This window comes from Macaca fascicularis, chromosome 19, assembly GCF_037993035.2.
Source record: "Macaca fascicularis isolate 582-1 chromosome 19, T2T-MFA8v1.1".
Classification (NCBI taxonomy): Eukaryota; Metazoa; Chordata; class Mammalia; order Primates; family Cercopithecidae; genus Macaca; species Macaca fascicularis.
The window spans coordinates 61,841,227-61,866,520 of record NC_088393.1 but is presented as its reverse complement, the minus strand read 5'-3'; the positions used below and the strand labels follow the sequence as shown (position 1 = coordinate 61,866,520).

The 25,294-nt window shown below is 47.0% G+C and overlaps 1 protein-coding gene across 5 annotated transcripts; it reads left to right on the top strand.

Moving 5' to 3' along the window:
- Nucleotides 1-301: 301 nt before the first annotated feature.
- On the top strand, nucleotides 302-23,733 carry VSTM1 (V-set and transmembrane domain containing 1). Of its 5 annotated transcripts, XM_074024681.1 has the most exons (10): nucleotides 302-512; nucleotides 6,065-6,100; nucleotides 6,210-6,494; nucleotides 9,344-9,637; nucleotides 14,183-14,221; nucleotides 21,570-21,662; nucleotides 21,743-21,770; nucleotides 21,977-22,014; nucleotides 22,115-22,152; nucleotides 22,832-23,089. In XM_074024681.1, the coding sequence occupies exons 4-10, from the start codon at nucleotides 9,466-9,468 to the stop codon at nucleotides 22,949-22,951; spliced, it is 528 nt and encodes a 175-aa protein (XP_073880782.1). In that variant the 5' UTR covers nucleotides 302-512; nucleotides 6,065-6,100; nucleotides 6,210-6,494; nucleotides 9,344-9,465; the 3' UTR covers nucleotides 22,952-23,089. The 5 variants fall into 5 exon arrangements, with proteins under 5 accessions (XP_073880782.1, XP_045235818.2, XP_045235819.1 ...); XM_045379883.3 differs by lacking the exon at nucleotides 9,344-9,637 and having other exon boundaries at nucleotides 22,832-23,733; XM_045379884.2 differs by lacking the exons at nucleotides 9,344-9,637; nucleotides 21,977-22,014.
- The last annotated feature ends 1,561 nt before the right edge of the window (nucleotides 23,734-25,294 follow it).

Below are 25,294 nucleotides of genomic sequence, written 5' to 3'. Positions count from 1 at the left end.
GGAGCTTGCAGTGAGCTGAGATCATGCCACTGCACTCCAGCCCGGGGGACAGAGCAAGACTCTGTCTCAAAAAAAAAAAAAAAAAAAAAAAGAGAGAGAGAGAGAAAGAGATTAACCTTGTGGGGAGCTGGCTAGTGGGTACACAGGAAGCCATAGGTATTAATGCTTTAAAATAAAACATTACATTTGCAGAAGTCTTGGCAGAACTTCAGATAAGGTAGGACAGAGCTCAGGCGGGTGGGGCCACGCACAGGATTCATGAGGAAGAAGTTGTCATCGACGGCTTCTTGTTTCCTGAGTCGGTTTGAGAAGGAAACTGCAAGAGTGGGGCAGAGAACCAGAGCGTCAGGGCAAAACCTCCATCTGCACATCCTGGGGAGGAACCGGGCAGCCAGAGAGCTGCGGCCGCCCCAGTCCGGCTCCGCCTTTGAAGTGGTAAAACCCAAGGCGGGGCTTTGGTTCTGGCCCAAGGGACGCTATGACCACAGAATTCCTCTCCCTGCTTTGCCTCGGTGAGTCTCCAGGACTGGGACGAATGGGCTTGGGCTGGTGCGAAAAACTCATGGGGGAGTGGAAGTCCGGGTGGAAACGCGGTGTGTGGAAGTAATGACTTCCACGCGTTGCACACCTGCGGTGGGTGGGTCTGGGCTGGGGGCGTCCCCTGCATGCGTTCTGCCGCCCACATGCAAGCGACCAGGAGGCCGCGCTGCAGACACGGGGAGGCCTTGCTTACTCCGCTGGGAAATGCAGAACTCCGGTGGGGTCTCCAAGTCTGCACTCGCTAAATACCGCAGTATTGCCAGGCATCCTCCGTCGGAATAGAGGAGGGCTGAGCTTAAGGATCTACAGGGTGCAAGGCTGTGGGCAAAAAGACAATTTCCTTTCCTTCCTTCTTTTCTTCTTTCCCTCCCTCCCTCCCTCCCTCCCTCCCTCCCTCCCTCCTTTCCTTCCTTCCTTCCTTCCTTCCTTCCTTCCTCCCTCCCTCCCTCCCTCCCTCCTTTCCTTCCTTCCTCCCTCCCTCCCTCCCTCCTTTCCTTCCTTCCTTCCTTCCTTCCTTCCTTCCTTCCTTCCTTCCTTCCTTCCTTCCTTCCCTCCCTCCCTCCCTCCCTCCCTCCCTCCCTCCCTCCCTCTCTCTCTCTCTCTCTCTCTCTCTCTCTCTCTCTCTCTCTCTGTATTTATTTATTTATGAGACAGAGTCTCACTCTATGGCCCAGGCTGGAGTGCAATGGCGTGATCTCAGCTCACTGCAACCTCCACCTCCCAGGTTCAAGCGATTCTCCTGCCTCAGCCTCCTGAGTAGCTGGGACTACAGGTGCATGCCACCACACCCGGCTAACTTTTCTATTTTAAGTAGAGACAGGGTTTCACCATGTTGGTCATGCTGCTCTCAAGCCCCTGAACTCAGGTGATCCGCCTGCTTCAGCCTCCCAACGTGCTGGGATTACAGGCATAAGCCACCACGCCTGGCCCCAAGAGAACAATTTTCTGACCAGTCCGATTCTTAGGCTGATTTCAACCATCCTCAAATTGAACCTGATGTATTCAGACAGAGCTCAGACTGTGAAAAGGAAGACCTGGGTTACAGCGTGGGCTTCACTACCTAGGAGCTCTAGGCTTGACCCAGCAGAGCTCCACCTCCCTAAGGCCCCAGTTCCTCCTGGTGCATGGGGGGTGTGGTGGTCATCAATGTGCTTCATTTGCCTCAGTTCCTTCCCCCTTTTCTGGGTGCAGCCCTTCCCTGTGGGGTAATGCTCCTCTCGCACACACATTTGCACCTTAGATGAGCTTTTTTTTTTTTTTTTTTTTTTTTTTTTTTTTTTTTTTTTTTGAGACGGAGTCTCACTCTGTCACCCAGGCTGGAGTGCAGTGGCGCGATCTCGGCTCACTGCAAGCTCCGCCTCCCAGGTTCACGCCATTCTCCTGCCTCAGCCTCCGAGTAGCTGGGACTACAGGCGCCCGCCACCACGCCCGGCTAGTTTTTTGTATTTTTAGTAGAGACGGGGTTTCACCATGTTAGCCAGGATGGTCTCGATCTCCTGACCTCGTGATCCACCCTCCTCGGCCTCCCAAAGTGCTGGGATTACAGGCTTGAGCCACCGCGCCCGGCCTTTTTTTTTTTTTTTGAGACGGAGTCTTGCTTTGTCTCCCAGGCTGGAGTGCAATGGTGTGATCTCGGCTCACTGCAACCTCCACCTCCTGGGTTCAAGCGATTCTCCCACCTCAGCCTCCCGAGAAGCTGGGATTACAGGTGCGCACCACCACGCCTGGCTAATTTTTTGTATTTTTAGTAGAGACGGGGTTTCACCATGTTGGCCAGGCTGGTCTCAAACTCCTGACCTCAGGTGATCCACCCACTTCAACCTCCTAAAGTGTTGGGATTACAGGCGTGAGCCACTACACCCGGCTATTTGTGCCTTAGAGATGACCATCGGGCTCACACCCAAACCTCCAGCTGCTGAGCACAGTAAGCTGGGCAACCAGGAGGCTGACCTCATCCCCCAGTGGCTGCCATACCAAAGTACTACAAGCCTGATGGCTTAAAGCAACTAAAATGCACTCTCTCGCAGTTGGGGAGATGAGAAGTCTGAAACCAAAGTGTTGGCAATGTTGATTCCTTCTGAGGGCTATGAGGGAGAATCTGTTTTATGCCCCTCTTCTAGTGGTGGCTGACAATTCTTAGCATTCTGTTTTTTTTTTTTTTTTTGAGGCAGAGTCTCTGTCTGTCACCCAGGCTAGAGTGCAGTGGCATGATCTCGGCTCACTGCAACCTCCACCTCCCAGGTTCAAGCAATTCTCCTGCCTTAGCCTCCCGAGTAGCCTGGATTACAGGCATGGGCCACCACGCCTGGCTAATTTTTGTATTTTTAGTAGAGACGGGGTTTCACCCTGTTGGCCAGGCTGGTCTCGAACTCCTGACCTCAGGTGATCCACCCCCTCTCCCCAGCCTCCCAAAGTGTTGAGATTGCAGGCTTGAGCCACCGTGCCTGCCCTCTTGGCATTCTTTAACTTGTAGATGCATCACTCAAATTGCTGGCTGTCTTTTTTTTTTTTTTTTTTTTCTTTTTAGACAGGGTCTCACTCAGTCACCAGGCTGGAGTGCAGTGGTACCACCATAGCTCACTACAGCCTCAACCTCCTGAGCTCAAGCAATCCTCCCCACAGCCTTCTGAGCTGCTAGAACTACAGGTGCACACCACCATGTTGGACTAATTAAAGTAATTTCTGTTTTAGAGATGGGGTCTTGCTAGATTGCCCAGGCTAGTCTCCAATTCCTGGACTCGAGCAATCCTCCCCACTAGCCTTCTGAGTAGCTAGAACTACAAGTGTGCACCACCATCTTGGGCTAAGTAAAATAATTTCTTTTTTAGAGATGGGGTCTTGCTATATTGCTCAGGCTAGTCTTCAGCTCCTGGGCTCAAGCAATCCTCCCCGTTAGCCTTCTGAGCAGCTACAACTACAGGTGCACACCACCACATTGGGCTAATTAAAATATATATATATATTTTTTTGCAGAGATGGGGTCTTTTATATTGCCCAGGCTAGTCTCCAAGTCGTGAGCTCAAGCAATTCTCCTATCTCGGCCTCCCAAAGCACTGTGATTGCAGCTTGGCCTCTCTGCCTCTGTCTTTGCATGGCCACCTTCTTTCTGCGTGTCTCTCTCTCTCTTTCTCTTCTCGTAAGTTATATTGGACTAGATGCCCCGCCTACTCCAGTATGACCTCATCTTAGCTTAACTAATTACATCTGCAAAGATCAGATAATGGTATTTCCAAATAAGGTCACATTCAGAGGTCCTGGGAGTTACAACTTGAGCTTCTCTTTTCAAGAAACGCAAATCAGCTGGGTGTGGTGGCTCACACTTGTAATCTCAGGACTTTGGGAGGCCCAGGTGGGCAGATCTCTCGAGGTCAGGAGTTTGAGATCAGCCTGGCCAACATGGCGAAACCCCATCTCTACTAAAAATACAAAAAATCAGCTGGGCATGGTGGCAGGTGCCTGTAATCCCAGCTACTCGGGAGGCTGAGGCAGGAAAATCGCTGGAACCTGAGAGGCAGAGGTTACAGTGAGCTGAGAGAACACCACAGCACTCCAGCATGGGTGACAGAGGGAGATTCCATGTCAAAAAAAGAAAAAGAATATGGGAATTGGGCTGGTTGCAGGTAGCTCATGCCTGTAATCCCAGCATGTTGGGAGGCCGAGGTGGGAGAATCGCTTGAGCTCAGGTGTTCCAGACCAGCCTGGGCAACACAGTGAGTCCTCATCTCTACAAAAAAAAAAAAAAAAAAAATTAAAAATTAGCCGGGCCTGGTGGCACATGCCTGTAGTCCCAGTTATTTGGGAGGCTGAGACAGGCAGATCACTTGAGCCCAGGAGGTCGAGGCTGCAGCGAGCTGTGACTGCACTCCAGCACTCCAGCCTGGGCCACAGAGTGAGATCCTATCTCAAAAAGAAAAAGAATATAGGAATCACTGTTTGAACAGACGATGGATGGATAGCAGAGATGAGATGACATGAGTCTAAAAGCGGGATTTGGGGAGGGTCTCAAAAGAGAGCCTGAGTCCTGGGATGCCCTGCCATTCAGAGGCTGTTTCCTACCTGCCAATCCCAGTCAATCTCGCTGCCAACGCAGCCTCGGTCCATCGTGAGGCTCCACCTCATTCCTTTGCGGTGAAGCTTGGTGTGGGGTCACGTTCTGCGTCGGTACCTGCGTCAACAAGGAACCAATGTCCTGAGACTGGCTCTAGAGAAATTCTACCTCAATTCTACCTAACTTCACCCTGAAACAAGCCCCATGACTGACGTCCCATTTTCCACGCAAGTTTATGACGCTCCCTTCCCTGCAGGGAATATAGAGAACAGAACACAGAAGAGAAAGGGGATGATGTAAGTGGAAACCAAAGCTAAAGTGAGGGGAGTACTTGGAACCAGAAGACACGGGGAAGGGGGAGCAGATTCTCTCTATTGGAATTGAGCAAGAAAACCCTCCCCTTTCCACGGGAAAATAACGTTTGCATTATTTAAGTGGCAAGGGTAAAAACTGCAATCAGGTCGGGCACGGTGGCTCATGCCTGTAATCTCAGCACTTTGGGAGGCTGAGGCAGACGGATCACTTGAGGTCAGGAGTTTGAGACCAGCCTGGGCAATATGGTGAAACCCCATCTCAACAACAACAACAACAATTAGTTGGGCATCGTGGTGCACACCTGTAGTCCCAGCTACTCTGGAGACTGAGGTACGAGAATCACTTGAACCCAGGGGGTGTAGGAGGTTGCAGTGAGCTGAGATTGCACCACCACACTCCAGCCTGGGTGACACAGCGAGACTCTGTCTCAAAACGAAACAAAGCAAACAAAATACTGCAATCACAGAAAATACAAGAAAAAAGCATAGGTGAATGTTGAACAATTTCTAGATGGTGAAAGAATGATTACTCGTGAAAGCAATTCAATACATCAGTCCAGGTGTGGTAGCTCGTACCTGTAATCCCAGAACTTTGGGAGTCCGAGGCAGGCGGATCACCTGAGGCCAGGAGTTCAAGATCAGCCTGGCCAATATGGTGAGACTCTTGTCTCTACTAAAAATACAAAAATTAGCCAGGCATGGTGGTGGGCGCCTGTAGTCCCAGCTACTGGGGAGGCTAAGGCAGGAGAATCACTTAAACCTGGGAGGCGGAGGTTGCAGTGAACTGAGATCGTGCCATTGCACTCCAGCCTGGGCAACAGAGTAAGACTACATCTCAAAAAGAAAAAAAAAAAAAAATTTGCTGGAATTTTCTATATACACATAGCTTCTGAATGACAAAAAAATGGAACAAAAGAGGTAAGTCTGGGGAGATAGCTGCCAAAAATATATACATACATGTAATACATACATTTAATAGATATATTTATATATGTATTATATGTAATATGTGTACATAGTTAATATATGTATTATGTATAATACATATATACATAATACATATATATATATTAGACCTATAATGAGCTAGTCATTGTTCTCTGCTGGATTTGTACTCAAAGACAAGCACATAATTTTTCTCTCATTGAGATTTCTCTTCCAGGACTGTGTCTGGGCTACGAAGATGAGAAAAAGAATGGTGAGTTTTCTCCCACTTAAACTTTCTTTATTCCTGCATCCCACACTTCATGACCTTTTCCTTTAATCGTCTGAATTCTAGACTCAAATTAACTCTGAATTCTTTCCAGAGAAACTGCCCAAGCCCTCCCTCCACGCCTGGCCTAGCTCGGTGGTTGAAGCCCGGAGCAACGTGACCCTGAAGTGTCAGGCTCCTTCCAAGAATGTGACATTCATTCTGCTCAAGGTGAATGACTCTGGGTACAAGCAGGAACAGTTCTTGACAGAAGACGAAGCTGAATTCCACTTCACGGACCTGAAGCTTGAGGATGCTGGGAGCTACTTTTGTGCCTATAAGACAACAGCCTCCCGTGAGGGGTCAGAAAGCAGTGAACACTTGGAGCTGGTGATCACAGGTGAGAAGGTAGCCTCAGATGTGCTACTTGATGCACACATTTCTTCGGTTTTGCTTTGCTTTTTTTTCCTTTTTTTTTTTTCAAGACAGAGTCTTGCTCTGTCGCCTGGGCTGGAGTGCAGTGGCACAATCTCGGCTCACTGCAACCTCTGCCTCCTGGGTTCAAGCAATTCTTCCTCCCCAGCCTCCCGAGTAGCTGGGACTACAGGCTCCCGCCACCACGCCCGGCTACTTTTTGTGTTTTTAGTAGAGATGGGGTTTCACCGTGTTAGCCAGGATGGTCTCCATCTCCTAACCTCGTGATCCGCCCACCTCGGCCTCCCAAAGTGCTGGGATTATAGGTGTGAGCCACCGAGCCTGGCCTAATTTTTGTATTTTTAATAAAGACGTGGTTGTACCATACTGGTGAGGTTGATCTCAAACTCCTGATCTCAGGTGATCCATCTGCCTTGGCCTCCCAAAGGGCTGGGATTACAAACGTGAACCACCGTGCTCGGCATTTTTTTTTTTTTTTTGAGAGGCAGTCTTGCTCTGTCGCCTAGGCTAGAGTGCAGTGGCATGATCTCAGCTCACTGCAATCTCCGCCTCCTGGGTTCATGTAATTCACCTGCCTCAGCCTCCCGAGTAGCTGAAACTACAGGGGTGCACCACCACACCGGGCTAATTTTTGTATTTTAGTAGAGACAGGGTTTTACCATGTTGGTCAGACTGATCTCGAACTGCTGACCTCAAGTGATCTGCCCATCTCAGCCTCCCAAAGTGCTGGGAGCCACTGCGCTTGGCGGTTTTTTTTTTTTTTTTTTTTTTTTTTTTTGACAGAATCTCGCTCTGTTGCCCAGGCAGGAGTGCAGTGGCATGCACACAATTCACTGCAGCCTCGACCTCCCAGGCTCAAGCAATTTTCCCACATCAGCCTCCCAAGTAGCTGGGAGTACAGGCAAGCACCACCACGCCTGGCTAATTTTTAAAGTATTTGTTGAGACAGGATCTATGTTGCCCAGGCTAGTCTTGAACTCCTGAGCTCAGGTGATCCTCCTGCCTTGGCCTCCCAAAGTGCTGGGATTACAGGCGTGAGTCACCAAAGCCTGCCTGATGCACGTATTTCTTTTCCTGTTGTGGGACGTGGCTGGGGAAGAAGGAACCCAGGAGACAAAAAGATAGATGCAGGCCGGGCACGGCGCGGTGGCTCACGCCTGTAATCCCAGCACTTTGGGAGGCAGAGGTGGGCGGATCACTTGAGGTCAGGAGTTCGAGACCAGTCTGGCCAACATGGTGAAACCTCAACTCTACTAAAAATACAAAAATTAGCTGGGTGTGGTGGTGGGCACCTGTAATCCCAGCTACTAGGGAGGCTGAGGCAGGAGGAGAATCACTTGAACCCAGTAGGCAGAGGTTGTAATGAGCCGAGATTGTGTCACTGCACTCCAGCCTGGATGAAAGAGCAAGACTCTGTCTCAAAAAAAAAAAAAAAAAGGATAGATGCAATACCTTCAGTGTGGAAATGGGAACCCGAACGTGGGGCAAGATTCTCATCAGGGACAGGGATTCTGAGAGGGTCCCAATGATGTGGATGTGGGAGGGTGGTGTAGAATATGGTCAGTTAATAGAAAATTAGGGTACGGTAAGACTGACAAACCAAGCGATGATTGCCATGGAAAAGATGGTCTGTTACAGTTCCCAAGAGGAGGGGGAAGGCTATACTATGGGGGTGGGGGTATGGGGGAAGCACCAGGGTCAATCAGGGGCAGAGGAAGGAGGAACTGTGGGCCAGAGCTTTGATTGTATTTTGTGGGGAGAACAAGATTAGAGTTGGCCAGGTGTGGTGGTTCATGCCTGTAATCCTAGCACTTTGGGAAGCCGAGGAGGGCGGATCACCTGAGGTCAGGAGTGTGACATCAGCCTGGGTAACAAGGCGAAACTCCATCTCTACAAAAATATAATAATTACCTGGGTGTGGTGGTGTGCACTTGTGCTTTCAGCTACTTGGGAGACTGAGGCACGAGAATTGCTTGAACCCAGGAGGCAGAGGCTGCGGTGAGCCAAGATCATGCCACTGCATTCAAGCCTGGGTGATAGAATGAGAACCTGTCTCAAAAAAAAAAAAAAAAAGAAAAAAAAAAGAATTGGCTTTGGGGTATAGAGACTGTCCCTGGTTGTCTAGTTCTTGGACCTGGGGTGATTAGGAGAGGACAACTTTCACCTTGAGTGTGAGAGCCTCATAATGAAGGTGGTTGGGAGTGAGGGCTCTGGATCTATTGGCTTGCATTTGAGGGACATATTGAGGACAAGTGGTTTACTGACTCTAGAAATTAACTAACCCTGGGAGGGGTGGTCCCACCAAGGGCAGCAAGGCCCCAAGATGTCAAAGCATCAAATGCAGAAAATGAAAGACATGGTGGTTAATACAGAGAGATGGATGAGATAGTCCCCAAGTGCAGTAGAAAATGGAAAAGCGGGCCCGACACGGTGGCTCACACCTGTAATCCCAGCACTTTGGGAGGCCAAGGTGGGCAGATCACAAGGTCAGGAGATCGAGACCATCCTGGCTAACATGGTGAAACCCCGCCTCTATTAAAAATATGTAAAAAATTAGCCGGGCATGGTGGCGGGCGCCTGTAGTCCCAGCTACTCAGGAGGCTGAGGCAGGAGAATGGCGTGAACCCGGGAGGCGGAGCTTGCAGTGAGCCAAGATCGCGCCACTGCAGTCCAGCCTGGGCGACAGAGCGAGACTCCGTCAAAAAAAAAAAAAAAAAAAAAAGAAAGAGAGAGAGAGAGAGAGAAAAAGAAAGAGGAAAGAAAATGGAAAAGTCCTAGCCCTTCTCTTTACCTCCATTGCCTTGTTCTCTTCAGGGTCACTCCCAGAACCTTTGCTCTCAGTCAATGTAGACCCTGGGATGACTCCAGGTCTCAGGACATTTTGATGTCTAACTCCATACAATGGAACTGAATGTATTGTAATTGCTCTGCTGAAAATGGGGATCCCAGAACCATTACAAGTCAGGCAAGTAAGAAAAAAACAGACAGATTTCATGCTCTGGAATGTGACAAGTAATGGCAATGGAAACTACAGCTGTGTGTATTACCTGAGTGACTCATCACACTTGGCCTCCTTCCCCAGCAACAAGTTGGAGATCTGGGTGACAGGTGAGCATAGAGTGATAACACTGGCATTTGACATGTATCCAGCATTTTCTATGTTCCTCTCTCCACGACAGGTAACTTGCCTCCACTAACTCATTCAGTCTTCACTTCCTGTGAGGGTGGTTGTGTTACTAATTTTGCTTATAGAGACTAGGTGACCTCCCCGATGTCACAAAGACAATGAGCTTCACAGTTGCAGTTCAGACATAAATGAAAATTTATATCTCTTTATGCCACAGAAGAAAAGCCAGAAAGAGTGTCCAGTGCTCTATGAGGGATGTAGGAATGGCAAATAATGGAGGATGGGGCTAAGAGATCCCATTGTGTGGGAAAATATGGCAGGCATGGTGCAGGCAACTGAAATTAAAAAATGATGAGGACCACAGTGAGAGGATGCACATGGGAGGATTGTAACATAAGTGACTTGAGATCCCAAGGAAGAGGGATAAAGAATAATTTTGCATCATTTTCATCTACCCGTTTATCTACCCACCCATCCATCTATCCATCCACCTACCCATCTATCAACCCACCCACCCATCTACCCACCTACCAACCCATCTACCCTCCCACCCACTCATTCACCCATCCATCCACTCACTTATCCATCTATCCATCAACTCACCCATCCATCCATCCATCCATCCATCCATCCATCCATCCATCCTTCCATCCATCCATCTATCCATCTATCCTTCCATCCACCCATCCATCCTTCCATCCTTCCATCCACCCACACCTTCATCCATTCTCATACCCACCCATCCAACTTTCCACCCACCCTTCCATCCATCCATTCATTCACCCCTTTGTCCATTCATTCACCCTACCACCCATCCATCCATTCATCTATCCATTAATCCATCCAACCACCAACCCTTCCATTCATTCGTCTACCCACCCCTTCATCCATCTATCTACCCACCTACCCATCTATTTACCCAGCCACTCATTTGTCCATCCTTCCACCCACTCATCCACTCATCCACTCTTTCACCCATTCATTCACCCCCCACCCACCTATCCATATATCCATCCATCCATCCATCCATTCATCCATCCATCCATCCATCTATTCATTTATTAGTCACTCAACAATATCTCTCAATTGACTACAGTTGCTTCCAGTAGGTCAATCTGGCCATATCATGGGAAATCCCTGGAGAGACCTTACACTCATCAATGTAGTGCAGAAGTAGCCATGGGTCCACACCAATGACTTAGCCTGGGCTTGGGGCATGATGAGTAACTGAGTACTTAATGTTTCACCTCTGATTTACCCTCTTTCTGAGGCTCTTGATCAGTGATGCTCCAACAAGGTTCTCATCACTTTGATGTTGATTTCAATTGTATTCCCAATAACTTTTTCTTGTAGTCTTAAGAATTTTCATTCCCACACTTTAGCCCTAAAAGCCTGGCGATTATTTGCCATTTCCCAATTATGTTCTCTGGCAGATCATCTACTATTTCCTGATTTCTTCACCTCTATCGCAGCTATACCATTATATCACAAGACAGGCTATAGTATCAATTTAAAGTGGTTGATTTTCCAGGTCAGCCTTCCATATACAATCTGTTTGCTGCTTTACAAATCACTTGATTATACTACTTTTTACTTATTACAAAATGGGCATATAAATGCTTCTATTACAAAAAAAATTTAATGCAAAATACCTGGCACAAAAATAGCTGCCCATTCAGCCTACAAATTCAGATACTTTGGTAGATCCTGAGCATATTGTAGGAACTGAGACAGACCAGGTCTCTGGCCAACAGGAGCTCACATTCTTCTTTGGAAGAAAGAAATAACAGAAAGATATCAGAGTAATTAAAAAACACATTATAGATGGAGAATAACTGTGAGAGGCATTGTATTAGTGATCTATGGCTGCATAACTAATTACCACTAATTTAGCCGCCTGAAACACCTATTTATTACCTCACAGTTGATGTGGGTCAGGAGTCCAGGCACAGCTTAGCTGAGTCCTCTGCTTTGGTTCTCATAAGGATGCAATCAAGTTGTCATCCAGGGCTGGGTTCTCATCTGGAGGCTTGATTGGGGAAGGGTCCATTTCTCCACTCCTGTGGTTGCTAGCAATATCTGGTTCTTTGCAGCTGTAGGATTCATGTTAGACTGATTCTGCAGCACTTGCAAGAAGAGAGATTGAGAGAGGAGAGAGAGAGAGAGCAAATGCCCTAGCAAACAGAGTTTTATGTAATGTAGCATAATCAAGAGCATAACATCCCATCACCTTTGCCATATCTATTGGTGAGAAGAAAGTCACAGGTCTCCACACTCAAGGTGAGGGGATTAGACAAGGGCATGAACACCAGAAAGCAGGGCTCCTGAGTCTCCTGAGTGCCCCCTTAAGGTCTATCTGTCACAGGCATGAAATATGAGAATGACCCAACCACATCGATATCTGGAGAAGAGCCCTTCAGGGAGAGAGAGCAGCAAAAGCAAAGTCCCAGAAGTGTGAGTGTTCCTGGAATGATTGAGACACAGAAAGGAGGACAGAGAAAAGAACAGCAGAATAAAAGGTGTGGATAGAAGACAGGGCCTAGAGCATCTAGGGTCTTGTGGGTGTTTGAACTTGTCCTAGAGTCTGCTTTGAAAAAACAGGAACCCACTGATGAAGTTGAACTGGAGAATGGCATGATTTTATTTATATGCTTGAAGGGTCACTGGCTGCTTTTTTTTTTTTTTTTTCGAGACAGCTCACTCTGTTGCCCAGGCTGGAGTGCAATGGTGCAATCACAGCTCACTGCAGCATTGACCTCCCAGGCCCAGGTAATCCTCCCACCTCAGCCTCCCAAGCAGCTGAGATTACAGGCACATGCCATCATGCCTGGCCTCTGGCTGCTTTTGGAAAATAAGGGATCAGATGTGGTAAGAGTTGGTGCATTTCAGGCAATATGACTTTTTAAATTTAAAAAATCAAATTGACAAATGAAGATTGTATATATTCAAGATATACAATCTGATGATTTGATCCATCTGTACATTATGTAATGATGATCACAGTCAGATTAATTAGCACATCCATTGCCACCATGCTGTGCACCTGAACTTCTTCATCTTAGAACTGGAACTTTAGGGCTGGGCATGGTGGCTCACGCCTGTAATCCCAGCACTTTGGGGGGCCGAGGCAGGTGGATCACGAGGTCAGGAGATCGAGACCATCCTGGCTAACATGGTGAAACCCTGTCTCTACTAAAAATACAAAAAATTACCCGGGCGTGGTGGCGGGCGCCTATAGTCACAGCTACTCAGGAGGCTGAGGCAGGCGAATGGCGTGAACCCGGGAGGCGGAGCTTGCAGTGAGCCAAGATCGAGCCACTACACTCCAGCCTGGGCGACACAGCCAGACTCTGTCTCAAAAAAAAAAAAAAAAAAAGAACTGGAAATTTATACCTTTCATCAACATCTCCCCATACATTATGTTAAACAAAATAAGCCAGACTCAGAAAGACAAATTCTGCATGATCTCACTCACATGTGTGGCCTGAAAAAGCCAAACTCACAGAAGCAGAGAGTCTACTGGTGGTTGCCAGGGACTGGTGAGTAGGTGATACTTTATTTATTTTTATTTATTTATTTATTTTGAGACGGAGTCTCGCTCTGTCACCCAGGCTGGAGTGTAGTGGTGCGATCTCAGCTCACTGCAAGCTCGGCCTCCCAGGTTCACGCCATTCTCCTGCCTCAGCCTCCCAAGTAGCTGGGACTACAGGCGCCCGCCACCATGCCCGGCTAATTTTTGTATTTTTAGTAGAGACAGGGTTTTACCATGTTATCCAGGATGGTGTCAATCTCTTTACCTCGTGATCTGCCTGCCTCGGCCTCCCAAAGTGCTGGGATTATAGGCCTGAGCCACCGTACCTGGCTGAGTAGGTGATATTTTAACTTAGACTAAATGGTGCCACTGGGGAGATAGAAATATAGGCCGAGTGCAGTGGCTCATGCCTGGAATCCCAGCATTTTGAGTGGCCAAGGCAGGTTGATCACTTGAGGCCAGGAGTTTGAGACCAGCCTGGCCAACATGGTGAAACTCTGTCTCTACTAAAAATACAAAAATTAGCAGGGTGTGGTGGCAGGTGCCTGTAATCCCAGCTACTTGGAAGGCTGAGGCAGGAGAATCTCTTAAACCCAGGAGGCGGAGGTTGCTGTGGGCTGAGATCATGTCACTGTACTCCAGCCTGGGTGACAATGCAAGACTCAAAAAAAAAAAAAAAAAAAAAAGAAAGAAATAAAGAATTTGGGTGAATGGCGTTCTTTGTCAAGATAAAGACGACTGGCAAGGAATCATACTGGAGGGGGCGTTAGCAGTGTCATTCATAAATACTAGCAAACTCCATGAGTATTAGGAAGAGTAATCTGAGGCTCTGTCCATGCTCTGAGGACTCAGGAAGCACCTAGGGAATGGAGAAGCCATTCTCTTTTCTGCTTCCCAAAGAAGACAGGAAGTCTATAAGTAGGACGAGAGGACTCCTGCCCCCAAGGTTCCTATGTGATTAGCATAATTCCTTTTCTTCCCTCCTATTTTCCAGATAAACACGATGAACTTGAAGCTCCCTCAATGAAAACAGGTAAGATAATTAGAAAGGAGATTTTTTTCCAATTAGATCTGCTTCATAAGACGCTGGATCACCTTTGCTTAAAGTGCACAGGAGAACTTTATTTTTATTATTTATTTATTTATTTATTTATTTTTTGAGATGGAGACTCGCTCTGTCACCCAGGCTGGAGTGCAGTGGTGCAGTCTCAGCTCACTGCAACCTTTGCCTCCCGGGTTCAGGCGCGTCTCCTGCCTTAGCCTCCCGAGTAGCTGGGACTACAGGCACACACCACCATGCCCAGCTAATTTTTGTATTTTTAGTAGAGATATTCCTCCTGAATAACTGGGATTACAGGCACCCACCACTAAACCCAGCTCTTTTTTTTTTTTTTTTTTTTAGTAGAGATGGAGTTTCACCATGTTGGCCAGGCTGGTATCAAACTCCTGACCTCAAGCAATTCCCCTGCCTTGGCCTCTCAAAATGTTGGGATTACAGGTGTGAGCCACCGCACCCGGCCTACAAGAAGAACTTTAATGGCCATTTTCTCAATGTTATTGGGGAAACTGCTGTGTTTTCGGGGGTGGGGCATGAGGGGAGATAACCTCTCAAGTGCTTCCAGTTTCTGAAGAAGTTGGTGTGTAAAACAGCAGAGTTCGTTGTTTGCCATATTACGTGATGAAAAACTAGGGTGGGATTTGGGGAATAATGGGGGTGAATTTTTGGGTGACCCATTTGGGGAGTAGGACCAGGACCTACGCAGAGTAGGTACTTCAGGAATATGTATAATCAAGAGTTTGTTATAACTCTAAAATTCTCAACCATAGGTGAATATTGAATTTTTCCCCCTAATGTTGCTTATTCATTAACAATTGACTAAGATTCTGTCCTCAGAGGTTCTCATAAAAATTAGAGCTCCCGAGGTGAGGTGGCTCACGCCTATAATCCCAGCACTTTGGGAGGCCGAGGTGGGCAGATCACCTGAGGTCAGGAGTTCGAGACCAGCCTGGCCAACATGGCGAAACCCTGTCTCTACTAAAAATACAAAAATTTGCCAGGCATTGTGGTGGGCGCCTGTATTCCCAGCTACTCAAGTGACTGAAGCAGGAGAATTGCTTGAACCTGGGAGGTAGAGGTTGCAGTGAGCCGAGTGAGACTCTGTCTAAAAAAAAAAAAAAATTAAAAAAAAGTTAGAGCTTTTGGCAGCATTCGGCTGAAACAGAAGCTCATCCAGACTTTAAGGGCCAAATTCAGAATATAAATTGGCATCTAGATGCTTAATCATCCTTCCTTTCAGCAAGTCACAATCTTCCTGCAACCTACTCCAAAGAGCCAAAGTTGCTGAAAGTTGTTGCTAGCAGTCTGTGCTGGTATAATCGGTTTTTGAAAAGGTATCTTCCAAAGTGTTCTTGCAAGATAACTATTTGAAATGTTTTTATTCCATGATAGTAGGCTTGGGAAATGACTGCTACCCTAGGACTGTGAACACAATCACGTCAGGAATGTTTTCTAAGAAAGATATGAAATCTAATGGGAGAGAGGAACACACAAGTATCAGAAAGGAGGTGGTAGATCTAGTGAGGTGTGAGGGGGAGGAGGAAGAGAAACTTTTCTATTTTGAGCTCTTGTGTCATTTATTTTCCTTCTTTTTTTATTGATATATAATTCACATTCCAAAAATTCACCCTTGTAAAGTGTGCAATTCACTGGCATTTTATATATTCACAAGGTAGTATAACCATCACCACTACATAATTCCAGACCATTCTCATCACCCTGAAAGAAAATCTTGTACCCATTAAGCAGTCACTCCTCATTTCCCACTCTCCCACCAGGCCCTGCCAACCATTCATATGCTTCTTTGTGTCTATGATTTCGTCTATTCTGGACATTTTGTGTAAATGGATTCATATACTATGTGGTCCTTTGTGACTACCTCCTTTCACTTTAGCATGATGTTTTCAAAGTTTATCCATACTATAGCATGTATCAATGTTTCATGTCTTGTCATGGTGAAAAGCATCATACTGTATGGACAGACCACATTTTGCTTATCCATTCCTTTTTTTTTTTTTTTTCTTTGAGATGGAGTCTTGCTCTGTCGCCCAGGCTGGAGTGCAGTGGCATGATCTCAGCTCACTGCAACCTCCGCCTCCTAGGTTCAAATGATTCTTCTGCCTCATCCTCCTGAGTAGCTGGAACTACAGGCGCCCGCCACCATGCCCAACTAATTTTTGTATTTTAGTAGAGAAGGGGTTTCACCATGTTGGTCAGACTGGTCTCAAACTCCTGACCTCAAGTGATCCACTTGCCTCGGCTTCCCAAAGTGCTGGGATTACAGACTTGAGCTACTGCGCCTGGCCTCATTCTTCTTTTGATGGACATTTGTGTTGTCTGCACCTCTTGGCTAAAGTGAGTAATGGTGCTTGAACATTGTGGTAGGAGTATCTGTTTGCCTCCCTGCTGTAAATTATCTTGGGTATGTACCTAGAAGTGGATTTGCTAGGACATATGGTGACTATTATGTTCAACTTTTTGAGGAACTGCCAAATCATTTTCCATTATGGCTGTCTCATGTTATATTCCTTCCAGTAATCTATGTGGGTTCCAATATCTCCACATCCTTGTCAACACTTACTTTTCTTTTTTTAAATTATAGCCATCCCAGTGGGTATTATATAATTTCTTAAAATTTATTTTTTGAGTTCAAATTTGTATCACCACAATTCTAAACAGAATAAAATATCTTTGCCGGGTGCAGTGGCTCACGTCTGTAATCCCAGGACTTCAGGAAGATGAGGCAGGAGGATCACTTGAGCCCAGGGGTTCAAGACCAGCCAGGGCAACCTAGTGAGATCCCATCTCTACAAAAAATACAAAAATTAGCCAGGCATGGTGGTGTGCGCCTTTAGTCCCAGCTACTTGGGAGGCTTAGGCAGGAAGATCGTTTGAGCCCAGGAGGTTGAGGCTTCAGTGAACTGTGATTGTGCCACAGCACTCCAGCCTGAGTGACAGAGTGAGACCCTGTCTCAATAAATAAAATAAAAGTAAAATATCTTTAAGCACAGGTATAATGTCCCCCGTCTGTATTTATATGCCTTAAACACACCAGAAAAGGACCCCATATTCAATTGCTCTGTAGAGAATGAAGATGAATTTTATCACACAAGACTCGACTTTCTTTCTGGTGCCTGTGGCTCCATTTGTGCCCTGTGTCAGGCTGTATCTTGTTGCTCAGTCTGATTCTAGTAGCATAGCAACTTATAATTTATTCTGGCAATTTGTAAATACTGATGTGAAATTTGGCCAGGATATGTGGACATCTCAGGTGAACCCAGTCCAGCTGATTATGGGGGTCATGTGAAGACGAGAATTTTGCAATAATGTACTTCTCATTTCTAGTGAATTGCTGCGTGAAAGATACTGTAGGCTGGAAAAGGGGAGAACAGAAAGGATGAGGCAAGGCTGCTGTTTCTCTGCTTCTATCTGGGGAAACTGAAGAGTCCAGGAGCAGCTGTTCCTGCCCTATTTTCATCAGTCCTTGGAAATGCACTGATAGAATTGTTGCTTATGGCCAGGCATGGTGGCTCATGCCTATAATCCCAGCACTTTGGGAGGCCAAGGTGGGCGATCACCTGAGGTCAGGAGTTCGAGACCAGCCCAGCCAACATGGTGAAACCTCATCTCTACTAGAAATATAAAAAATTAGCAGGGCGTGGTGGCGGGCACCTCTAATCCCAGCTCCTTGGGAGGCTGAGGCAGGAGAATTGCTTGAACCCTGGAGGCAGAGATTGCAAAGCCAAGATTGAGCCACTGCACTCCAGCCAGGGTGACAGAGTGAGACTCTGTCTCAAAAAAAAAAAATAAAGAATTGTTGCTTTTGAGGGGTTCTCTGATTCAGCTCCACCAGAAGCAGGCCCTTAGAAAGCATTAGTGTGAAGGCGACATTTTATTTTATTTTATTATTTATTTATTTTTGAGACAGAATTTCGCTCTTGTTGCCCAGGCTGGAGTGCAGTGGCATGATCTTGGCTCACTGCAACCTCCGCCTCCCGGGTTCAAGCGATTCTCCTGCCTCAGCCTCCCGAGTAGCTGGGATTACAGGCGTGCACCACCACGCCTGGCTAATTTTGTATTTTTAGTAGAGATGGGGTTTCTCTGTGTTGGTCAGGCTGGTCTCGAACTCCCGACCTCAGGTGATCCACCCACCTTGGCCTCCCACAGTGCTGAGATTACAGGAGTGAGCCACCACGCCCGGCGTGAAAATGACATTTTAGGGAGTGGGGAAGAAGGGCCGGGAGGAAAAGAGATTAAACAAGAGTGGGATATCCGTGTCCCTCAGATGGTATCTTTGGCTCAATCCTGCAGAAAAGCAGCGGAGACAGGGAAGGTCAAACACCAGAGGCTAGGGAGCTGGGGTCTTCACAGCAGTCAGTGGCAGTTTGTTCCGGGCATGTAAATTCCAAGGCATTTGGAGCTCTCCCAGGCAGTCCCCCAAAGAAGAGATGCAAATGTTCACTTTGGAAAGGGAAAGAAGCCACAATCTAGAATGCATAAAAATGGGAAAGGGATCTGGGGAACATGGGTTGAGGAACATTGACAGAATCTGTTACAGAGATGGACGTGGGTGGAATATTGGGTGAAAAAAAATCATCATTATACCTACAATCCCATTATCCTACACAATGAGTCAGTTTCTAGACTGAGTGCTTTAAAGCCAGGATTTTTCATCATTACCTAACTCTTCAAGTTAGGTATTATTGGCTCTCTGCCCCCTCCTTATATATATATATATATATATATATATATATATATATATATATATATATATATATATATTTTTTTTTTTTTTTTTTTTTTTTTTTTTTTTTTTTTTTGAGACGGAGTCTCGCTCTGTCCCCCAGACTGGAGTGCAGTGGCCGGATCTCAGCTCACTGCAAGCTCCGCCTCCCGGGTTTACGCTATTCTCCTGCCTCAGCCTCCCGAGTAGCTGGGACTACAGGCGCCAGCCACCTCGCCCGGCTAGTTTTTTGTATTTTTTAGTAGAGACGGGGTTTCACCGTGTTAGCCAGGATGGTCTCGATCTCCTGACCTCGTGATCCGCCCGTCTCGGCCTCCCAAAGTGCTGGGATTACAGGCTTGAGCCACCGCGCCCGGCCCCCCTCCTTATATTTAACCAAAAAATAATGTATTCCAGAAAGGGAAGGGAACATTTACAAAGTCAGGAGATGGGAGACCTACTACTAGAACTCAAGTTTGTCTTGTTTCAAACTCTCCACTCCTTTTGCTGCTCCCTGATGATCAGCTCAGAAAGAGCCTTATTTCAGGAAGGGGGATAAATAGATAATTAGATATGATAGACAGATGATAGGTAAGTAGGTAGATACATAGACAACTAGACATGATAGATAAGATAGATACATAGATGATAGGTAGGTAGCTAGATATGATAGATGGATTAGAGAGACAGGTGATAGGTAAGTAGGTAGATAGATAAATAGATAATAGGTAAGTAGGTAGATAGATACAGATGATTAGCTAGCTAGCTAGATGATAGATAACTAGATATAGTAGATAAAATAGATAGATGTAGATCTATCATCTACAGATCCCTGTCGTTCTGGTGTCTCGGAGAATCATATCTCCTTCAGAGAGCCCCACCCCTCCCCACTCTAAACGCCTTCCATGCCCATGTCACTGCTGTTCGTTACCTGGCGTCAACGAGCTCATTGGAGTGTGTTTGAAGTTGGCTGGGCACGGTGATCTGTACTCCCAGCTACCCTGGAGGCCGAGTGAGGAGGACCACTTGAGCCCAGGAATTCGAGTATGATTGCACCACTGCACTCCAGCCTGGGCAACAGAGTGAGACTCTGTCTCTTTAAAAAAAAAAAAGAAAAAGAAATGTGTTTGAAGTGAAGAGCTGAGATCATGTCTGTGTTAGCCAGGGTTTTCCAGAAAAAACAGAACCAATAGAATATATATATATAAGCTGGGTGTGGTGGTTTACGCCTGTAATCCCAGCACTTTGGGAGGCCGACGTGGGTGGATTACCTGAGGTCAGGAGTTCAAGACCAGCCTGGTCAACATGGCGAAACCCCGTCTCTACTAAAAATACAAAAATCAGTCGGGCGTGGTGGTGGGCATCTGTAATCCCAGCTACTCAGGAGGCTGAGGCAGGAGAATTGCTTGAACCCGGGAGGCGGAGCTTGCAGCGAGCCAAGATTGCGCCACTGCACTCCAGCCTGGACAACAAGAGTGAAACTTTGTCTCAAAAAACAAACAAACAAAAAAACCCACATACACATGTGTGTGTATATATATATATATAGAGAGAGAGAGAGAGAGAGAGAGAGATTTATTTTAATGGATTGGTTCATGTGATTGTCGGGGGCTGGTAAGTCTGAAACCTGCAAGGCAGGCAGGAGATCCAGGGGAGACTTGATATTGCAGCCTCAGTCTGGAGGCCGAATTCCTTCCACCTTGGGGTACCTCAGTCTTTTCTCTTAAAGCCTTCAACTGATTGGATGAGGCCCACCCATATGACAGTGTGTCATCTGCTTTACTCAAAGTCTATTGGTTGAAATGTCCAGCTCCAAGGCGGGAGATCCAGGCTTGGAAGCCAGGCTGTCTGTCTGGCTCCTCTTAGCAGTTCTGCTCACCCCTATCAGTGCATTTCAAACAGTGATTACACGGACAGACGTGGTGGCTCACACCTGTAATCCCAGCACTTTGGGAGGCCAAGGCGGGAGGATCACTTGAAGTCAGGAGTTTGAAACCAACCTGGCCAATGTAGTGAAACCCCGTCTCCACTAAATATACAAAAATTAGCTGGGCATGATGGTGCACACCTGTAATCCCAGCTACTCAGGAGACTGAGTCAGGAGAATTGTTTGAACCAGAGAGGTGGAGGTTGCAGTGAGCCAAGATCACACTCCAGCCCGGGTGACAGAGCGCGGCTCCGTCTCAAAAAAAAAAAAAAAAAAAAAATATATATATATATATATATACACACACACACACACACACATACACACGTATGTAAAGCACTGGCTCACAATAAATGATCAATTTCATTGCTATGCACCAAACATTCCCTGGGAATTTCCTATGCGCCAAGCAGTGTTCCAGCCCTCTCTATAGGTACTGACCCACCAGCCAACAAAATAGGTACTGCTGCTACACTCACTTTACAGATGGGGAAACAGAAGCTTGGAGAAGATTAAGGAAATTCCCCAAAGCAATAGGAAGTTTCAGCTCCAAGGTGGGAGATCCAGCCTTGGGAGCCGGGCCGTCTGTCTGGCTCCTCTTAGCTTTTCTGCTCACCCCTATCGGTGGATTTCAGGAGCCAGGCTGATTCCCTGACCTGCTCTTCCCCCTCCAGACACCAGAACCATCTTTGTCGCCATCTTCAGCTGCATCTCCATCCTTCTTCTCTTCCTCTCAGTCTTCATCATCTACAGATGCAGCCAGCACGGTGAGCTCAGAGAACGCAAAGGGAGGGAGGGGGAGTGAAGGATTTTCTCAGTAGGTAAATTCCTCCTGCATTTTTTGTAGGTTCGTCACCTGAAGAATCCACCAAAAGGTAGATGCTTGGCATAGCTCATGCTCCCCTTAATTCCCATGTCATTCTCCAGGGAACCCATTGGCACATTCGGGATTGGTACCCTGAGCTCCCACCCCAGCCCATTCTGTGACCTCCCTCCACTCCCCTCCTCTCCCCTCCACTGCCCTCACCCTCTCCCCGAAATCTTCACATCCCATCCTTTCACGTGTCTCTCTCTCTCTCAGAATCAGCCATTCCAAACTTTCGGAGCAGGTGGCTGCTGGTAAGGGACAGGGAAAATGTAAGGGAATCACCGGATAGAAAGACTAAGTTCTGACTCCTACAGCTGAAAACTGATTTTCTTTTTTTTCTCTCTCACTCAGAGGCAGATTTATCCAGGATGGAAAGGGTATCTGTCTCGGTGAGTCCTCCCGCTTAGGAGTCCCACAAGAGCTCCCTCACCACAACGGGCTGGTCGTGTCTGCCTCCTGGTTAAGCCCATACAGAAACGTCTACTATTTATCACCCGTGTGGTCTTAGATAACTCCCCAAAGGGGAACCAAAATCTCTATTTAAAAGGCATATGCACCGGGCCGGGTGCGGTGGCTCACGCCTGTAATCCCAGCACTTTGGGAGGCCGAGGCAGGCAGATCACAAGGTCAGGAGATCGAGACCACCCTGGCTAACACAGTGAAACCTCATCTCTACTAAAGATACAAAAAATTAGCTGGGCGTGGTGGCGGGCGCCTGTAATCCCAGCTGCTTGGATTCCGAGCCAGGAAAATGACTTGAACCCGGGAGGCGGAGGTTACAGTGAGCCGAGATCACGGCACTGCACTCCAGCCTGGGCAACAGAGCGAGATTCTGTCTCAAATAAATAAAAAAATAAAAAATAAAAAAAATAAAAGTCTTACGCCAATCCATTGATGTCACACACATAAAGGGCTATAAAAACAGAAAAGAAAAAGAAATGCATGTGGTGTGACCGAGGACCTGGATTTTGAATTTAATTGTAATTAATTTAAATGTCAATAGCCACGTGTAGCTAGTGGCTGCCATATTGACCACTCAGTTCTAATATTCATCTATTTTCTCCAAAGACGGCAGACCCCCAAGGAGTGACGTATGCTGAGCTAAACATCAATGCCCTGTCTGAGGCAGCTTCTGACACCACCCAGGAGCCCCCAGAATCTCATGAATATGCGGCAGTGAAAGTGTAGCAAGAAGACAGCCCGGGCCACTAAAGGAGGGGGGATCGTGCTGGCCAAGGTTATCAGAAACGTGGAGATGCGGATGACTCTGTGTCCCTTGCTCCTCATCCGTATCAATAAAATTAAGTTTCTCATCTTAAAAAGAAATCTGACTTATTTATGGATTATTCATGCCCAAGGACCCCACCATACTCTTTCTACCCCGCATTTCCTCCTAGAACAATTCAAGGAAATAATAAATAATTATTGATCAGCTATCCAGCAAAGAATGTAAGAATTATGGAGCATCTCCTGGAAGCACAACAAGCGAAAAAGAAAATGGCCAGGCTCATGCCTGTCATCCCGGCACTTTGGGAGGCCGAGGCGGGTGGATCATCTGAGGTCAGAGTTCATGACCAGCCTGACCAACATGGTGAAATCCCATCTCTACTAAAAATACAAAATTAGCGGGACATGGTGGTGGGCGCCCGTAATCCCAGCTACTTGGGAGGCTGAGGCAAGAGAATCGCTTGAACCCAGGAGGCAGAGGTTGCAGTGAGCTGAGATGACACCATTGCACTCCAACCTGGGCAACAGAGTGAGATCCATCTCAAAAAACAAACACGCCCAGACCTGCAAACTCCTAGACCAGAGGACAGAAAATAAAAGGACCAGAGAGTAACATTCCCAGCTTTGTGGGCTGTAGGATCTCTGCTGAGACTACCCCATTCTGCTGTTGTACCATGAAAGCAGCCATCGTTGATATGTAAACAAGTAGATGTGGCGGTGTTCGAATAAAACTTTATTTACAACCTCATGTTCTCATTCATGTGGGAGCTAAAAAAGTGGCTCTTATGAAGGTAAAGAGAGAGAGTTAGGCCGGGCGCGGTGGCTCAAGTCTGTAATCCCAGCACTTTGGGAGGCCGAGACGGGCGGATCACGAGGTTGGGAGATCGAGACCATCCTGTCTAACACGGTGAAACCCCATCTCTACTAAAAAATACAAAAAAAAAAAAAAAAAAAAAACTAGCCGGGCGTAGTGGCGGGCGCCTGTAGTCCCAGCTACTTGGGAGGCTGAGGCAGGAGAATGGCGAGAACCCGGGAGGCGGAGCTTGCAGTGAGCTGAGATCCGGCCACTGCACTCCAGCCTGGGTGACTGAGCAAGATTCCGTCTCAAAAAAAAAAAAAAAAAAAAAAAAGAGAGAGAGTTATCACAGGCTAGAAGGGGTGGGTTAGTTAACGGGCACAAACACAGTTAAACAGAAGGAACAAGTTCAAGTGTTCAACAGCACAGAAGGGTGACTATAGTTAACAACAGTACATTGTATATTTCAAAATAGCTAGAAGAGAAGATTTGAAACTTTCCCAACACAAATGATAAATGAGCCAGGTGCAGTGGCTCACTCCTGTAATCCCAACACTTTGGGAGGCCAATACAGGTGGATCACCTGAGGTCAGGAGTTTAAGACCAGCCTGGCCAACATGGTGAAACCCCGTCTCTACTAAAAATACAAAAATTAATTGGGTGTGGTGGTGCATGCCTGTAATCCCAGCTACTTGGGAGACTGAGGCAGAAGAATCACTTGAACCCAGGAGGTAGAGGTTGCAGTGAGCCAAAATCACACCACTGCACTCCAACCTGGGCAACAGAGACTCTGTCTCGAAAGGAAAAAAAAGAAAGATAAATGTTTGAGGTAGCAGAATATCCTAAATATCCTGATTTGAGTATTATACATTCTGTGCATGTATAAAACTGTCATGTATCAAACTGTATCAAACTGTCACATGTATGTCATAAATATGCATAAATATTATGTATCTATAGAAAGATTTTTTTTTTTTTTTTTTTAGATGGAGTCTTGCTCTGTCGCCCAGGCGCCAGAGTGCGGTGGCGTGATCTCAGGTCGCTGCAACCTCCCCCGGCAGGTTCAAATGATTCTCCTGTCTCAGCCTTCCGAGTAGCTGGGATTACAGGCGTCCGCCACCACGCCCAGCTAATTTTTTTGTATTTTTAGTAGAGATGGGGTTTCACCATGTTGGCCAGGCTGGTCTCGAGCTCCTGACCTCAAGTGATCCACCCACCTCAGCCTCCCAAAGAGCTGGGATTACAGGCGTGAGCCACTGCGCCCAGCCCAGAAAGTTGTTTTAAAAACAAAACATTTTGTTTTCAAAAACAAGCTGTGGGCTGTAGTGTTCCAACCCTTGTGCGAGGTCAGTGCTTTTAAAAGTCTGCTTGGGCCATCACCCCAACCACTTCTGGCCCTGATGAGGGTCCAGGGCATGAGAGGGAGGAAGGAGCGTCTCAGTCCATCCAGGCTGCTATCAATCTACCAAAGACCAGGCAGCTTCCAGACAACACATAGTTATTTCTCA

What these genes read in the sequence shown, in the direction of transcription:
- VSTM1 (XM_045379883.3), top strand. Translation starts at nt 479, where the DNA reads ATGACCACAGAATTCCTCTCCCTGCTTTGCCTCG. An exon ending in CTTGGAGCTGGTGATCACAG is followed by an intron (nt 6,495 to 14,182) that starts GTGAGAAGGTAG and finishes CCTATTTTCCAG; the next exon opens with ATAAACACGATGAACTTGAA. An exon ending in TTCGGAGCAGGTGGCTGCTG is followed by an intron (nt 22,015 to 22,114) that starts GTAAGGGACAGG and finishes TCTCTCACTCAG; the next exon opens with AGGCAGATTTATCCAGGATG.